The sequence below is a fragment of the Alosa sapidissima genome, chromosome 21 (assembly GCF_018492685.1).
Source record: "Alosa sapidissima isolate fAloSap1 chromosome 21, fAloSap1.pri, whole genome shotgun sequence".
Lineage (NCBI taxonomy): Eukaryota > Metazoa > Chordata > Actinopteri > Clupeiformes > Clupeidae > Alosa > Alosa sapidissima.
In genome coordinates this window covers 21,223,674-21,228,554 of record NC_055977.1, presented here as the reverse complement: position 1 = coordinate 21,228,554, position 4,881 = coordinate 21,223,674, and the positions used below count along the sequence as shown (strand labels likewise).

Below are 4,881 nucleotides of genomic sequence, written 5' to 3'. Positions count from 1 at the left end.
TACTGGTCCACATCTCTGAGCGGTGGCTCCTGGCGTATGGGGGACTTCACACTCTAGTTCCCAGGGGAACAGACACATCTGGCGTTTCTTCTGCTGGGCTTCTGTTAGACATCCGAACCCCACCCTGTTCAGTTCAGGCCCATTGGTGTGGGTGTCTTTGAGTGTGTGGTGCATGTTGTTTTCTCGTGTGTTTAATAATGGGCGTGTGTTGTGTGTGTGTGTGCGTGAGGGTGTGGGTTAGACCTGCACGCCGCGGCCGTGCATTTGGATGACCTGAGCCCTCAGAGACTGGATGGCCGACAGGATCTGTTTCTGGTGCTCCAGGGAGGTGATGCCCAGACTTAACACATCCCTGTGGGCACAAACAACCACACACACACACACACACACACACACAGACAGAGAGAGAGAGAGTACAAAATGTGTTAATTAGGACAGCACAATCTATGAGCAATAAATCCTTGTCATAATGAATCCATATACACTAATGCATTCACAACATTAACGTGCACACAAACACACACTCAGAGAGAGAGAGAGAGAGAGAGAGGAGAGAGAGAGAGAGAGAGAGAGAGAGAGAGAGAGAGAGACTCACTGGACGGTCATGCGGGCCACGGACTCCAGGTAGCAGTATCCGGCGGCGGTGAAGTTGTCCTTGTAGCGGCCCATATCCACAGCCTCCAGCCACTCCCCCACCGAGCTGAAGGAGGGGAAGGAGGGCAGCGTGCAGCTTCTCTCCGCCAGAGAGATGGACGAGCTCAGGGTCCTGACAGAGACATAGAGCGCAGGGGATAAATCACATATTCTAGTGGGCTCCAAAAAATGTCAATATTTATAAAATCATAATATTTCAAAATCATTGCCCCATAACAACAAAGTATATCCAACTATACAGGAGCATGTGCATTAAAAATAGTGTGTGTGTGTGCAGACTACACATACGAGAGTATAACATGTACGTAGCCATAAGAGCAGACTGTTTCAAACCAAGCTGTCAGATATTAATGAGCTGTTTTATTTTCCCAATCCGTTCTTGTTTTCCCTCACACAGCTGTGCATCATCACACCCGTCTCCTCCAGTGTGATGTGGCTCGGCGCTGTACGGCAGCGTACCTGCGTGCCAGCGTGGAGGAGCCGATGGCGTCGGGCGTGCGGATGCTCTTGCTGAGGGCGCTGTGGATCTGGCTGAAGCTGGGTCGCTCGCTGCGCTCCTTCTGCCAGCAGTCCAGCATCAGCTGGTGCAGCGGCGTCGGGCAGTTCACTGGCGCCGGCAGCCGGAAGCCGTCCTCGATGGCCTTGATCACCTGGAGAGGAAGGAAAGGGATGGGATGAAGATCATTAGGCAATTCACTAATGATCCTCACAAACTTACACAGAAAATCCACTATTGTTTTAATACAAAGCATACTTTCTGAAGCTTCAGAACTTCATTTTGCATAATTAAACACTTATTATATCACACCCCATAATATTAATAGAACCATCAGGGGATTTGAACAGTAGTAAGTGAACAGTGAGCAAGAACATGAGCGGACCCAAATGAAAACCTTATCTAATTTCAGATTTATTTCTCCATTCTCCATTCACTCTCTCTTGCTGGCGCTACAGGCCAAACAGCACTGTTGGTGAACTACTATCTGTAGACAGAAATTCAATTCACCGGTAGCTATCTGTGCAACAAAGCCAATGTGTTTATCTGCAGCAGTTCTGCTTGTACACAATGAACAGATCACAATGGCAGAGTGCTACAATAGAGGCCCCCTCGGACTAAACTAAAATAACAACTTAGAGAGACTCGCGCACACAGGGGGCACGCAGTATTTATGAGATCATCTGCTTAGCATGTGCTTTCCCTCACAGGGGATTTGGGAAATTGTGTCCTTTTTATTCCCCGTGGAAATGTGTGCAAGTGCTAATCCTAATACGAGGAAATCTCACATTAAAAACTACAACAACAAACAAGCCGCGCATACTTGTTTTGTTGTCTCAAATACATAAACACATTTCAGAGACGCACAGACACACACACACACAGACACACACACACACAGACACACACACAGTGAAAAGCCAAACATCTAATCAGATAATATTTGATTCCATTAGAGAGATGCAGATAAGGCGGCTGTGTCAGGCCACAGATAGACAGAGTGCGTAAACAAAAATTGTTCACGCTTAAAAATGCCACCCGCCTGAGGCATTTAGCAATGCTGACCTTTGACAAAGACTGCTGTGATTTTATATGATAAAAAAGATATGGAAAAGTCGCCGAAAACAAGCGAGTATGTATGTGAATTTTAACAGTTCCATCCAGCCAAGAATCCATATGCATGCTTTAAATGATAATCATAGCTTTACTTTGTGGAGTCTGTCTCACTACAATCAAAGGCCCACATTAAAGTGTTGTTGTGTACTATTTTAGCCTGAATGTAGATGGCAGAAGAGTTGCAGATAACTGGGATGACATAAAGGATGTGGCAACCATATGCTGCCCAGTTAATCTACTTTTAGACACTTTTATCGACACTTAGGGGACAGGACTGCCATGATCTGTCTCTGATCGCCTTTTCAAAAACATACATTTCAGGAGATTTAGCCTTCTTTTTCTCCCCCACTGAAACTATTAGGAGCATATTAAATTGTTTGGCTTTTTAGTTGAAGCACAGTTTGTGTGTGTGTGTGTGTGTGTGTGTGTGTGTTATATGGAGGGGGAGTTGATACAGTAGCACTTGCTTTAAAAAAAACCCTAAAAATAAAATCCCTTTTTCTGGACTTTAGGGAATAATCCCATTTAGGGGACAATCTCCTCGACTGGTGCGCACACACACACACACACACACACACACACACAAACACAAACAGCGATGGCCAAGTTTTGGGATAAACATCGCAGGCATCCTCCGGCCTGGTGGGCGTCCATGGCATGAGCTTTGCTCCTTCTAGTCGAGCACCACACAGATGGGAGCCGGGTGCACAAAGAGCACACGCACTAATTGGTCACAGAGGCTGAAGACAGAAACTTCAAAAGCCGTCTCACACACTTGTCTCCAAAGCGTCGGAAAAAAAAAGAAGGAAAAAGAGCTCTGTCTCAACTCGGCTTCTTAAAAAAAAAAAAAAAAAGAATTAAATAAATAAATACAGGAACAGAGAGGGAGAAAGAAGATTGACAGAAGATGGACAGAGATGAAGAGAGAGGGCAAGGGAGCGGGAGTACAAGAGAGACGAGAGTGGCAGAGAGAGCTAAAGGGACAGACAGAGTAAAGAGAGAGAGAGAAAGAGAGAGAGGGCAATAGAGCTCTCTCCAAAGGACACGACCCGACGCATGAGCATGCACACCCACAATGACAGACACACAGAGACACACAAACTTTTGCGATAGTCTAAGTCTACGCAATATTTCTTCTTCCTGTCTGCCAGCAAATCTCTTTGTTGAATCTCAAGAGAGGGATTGGGAACACAAATGCTCTTTGTCAGACTTCTGAAGCTCATCTAGATTTGAATCGGAATTTGAGAGAGAGGCAGAGAAAGAAAGAGAGAGAGAGAGAGAGAGAGAGAGAGAGAGAGAGAGAGAGAGAGAGAGAGAGAGAGAGGAGAAGAAGATATACTTACATCCTCATTGCCCATGTCCCAGTAGGGTCGCTCCCCGAAGGACATGACCTCCCACATGACGATGCCAAAGCTCCACACGTCTGAGGCCGAGCTGTAGCGGTGGTACTGGATGGCCTCAGGAGCACTCCACAGCACCACACTCTTACCACCATGCTGAGAGAGAGGAGGAGAGGAAGGAACCAGAGAGAAAGAAAAGAGAGATCAAACAGAGAGAAAGAAAAGATAGATAAAATAGAAAGAGACAAGAAGTGTTCAGATGGAAAAGGAGTGAAAAGGGTAAAGTAGGGAAAAGATAGAAGAGAGATGGTGAAAGTGAGAGGAGCATGGAGAAAGAGAACAGGGGGAGGACAGTAAGATGTGGAAGATAAGTGAAACAAATTGTCAAAAAGGAGGGACAGAGAGAGAGAGAGAGCTTTTTAATGCAATTCTGCCATTTGGGTCAATATTACATTACACAAAATTCCACTGAGCCATCATACACGATCAGAGAAGAAAAATATGAGAGAGAAAGAGCTAGGGAGAGCAGAGGAGGTGACACTGAAGTAAGCGTGTGAGAAGAGGAAGATTGAGGGAGTGGTTAATGTCACACTAACACACACACTTATACACACACACACACACACACACACACACACACACACACACACACACACACACACACTTATATACACACACACACACACACACACACACACAGACACAAATGTAAGGATCTTACACGGGTTTCACACCATCAAGCTGTGCCTGCTAGCATAACATGAAGACAGTTTGGTGTAAGATTGCATTTCACACTGCCCTCTTCACTGCTAGGTCTGAGGTGTGTGTGTACGCGTGCACATACACACACAAGCACATGTGCGTGTGTGTGTGTGTATGTGAGAGTGGCTGTTGCCAGGTCTGAGTGGGAGGTAGGCTGGAGACATGTTTGTGAGAAAGGTGAAAGAGTGATTTTTTTATAACTTTCTTAACATCTCATTGTTTTGATGTTCTTGCGAAGCCAAGACACTCTAGGTGAGAACTTGCATCACATTTACTGCATTGGAGTCTCAACATAAAGAATCCTCCCCCCTTTCAATCAATATCAGTAGCACACTGCTTTGGTAGTGCTACTGTACAGTACACAGATGGATATGCCAATCAAGATCATTGGAATGGAACTGAATTGAATTTAGAATAAATAATCAAGTTTATTACAGAATTCAGTCTCAGAGACAAGACAGATTCTGTATGTTGTATAACATTATTCTGAATGTCATGTTGCTTTGTTCAGAC

The 4,881-nt window shown here is 45.2% G+C and overlaps 1 protein-coding gene across 2 annotated transcripts in view; it reads right to left on the bottom strand.

Annotated features, from left to right (window-relative positions):
• The window catches only part of LOC121695971 (ephrin type-A receptor 7-like), a 111,837-nt gene continuing 106,956 nt past the window's right edge, over positions 1-4,881 (bottom strand). For both annotated transcript variants that reach the window (XM_042077234.1, XM_042077235.1), the window contains 4 exons: positions 3,610-3,762; positions 1,114-1,304; positions 596-766; positions 1-352 (listed from right to left, as the gene is read on the bottom strand). In XM_042077234.1, coding sequence (XP_041933168.1) covers positions 238-352; positions 596-766; positions 1,114-1,304; positions 3,610-3,762 — 630 coding nt within the window. In that variant the 3' untranslated portion in view covers positions 1-237. The remainder of the gene's footprint in view (positions 353-595; positions 767-1,113; positions 1,305-3,609; positions 3,763-4,881) is intronic.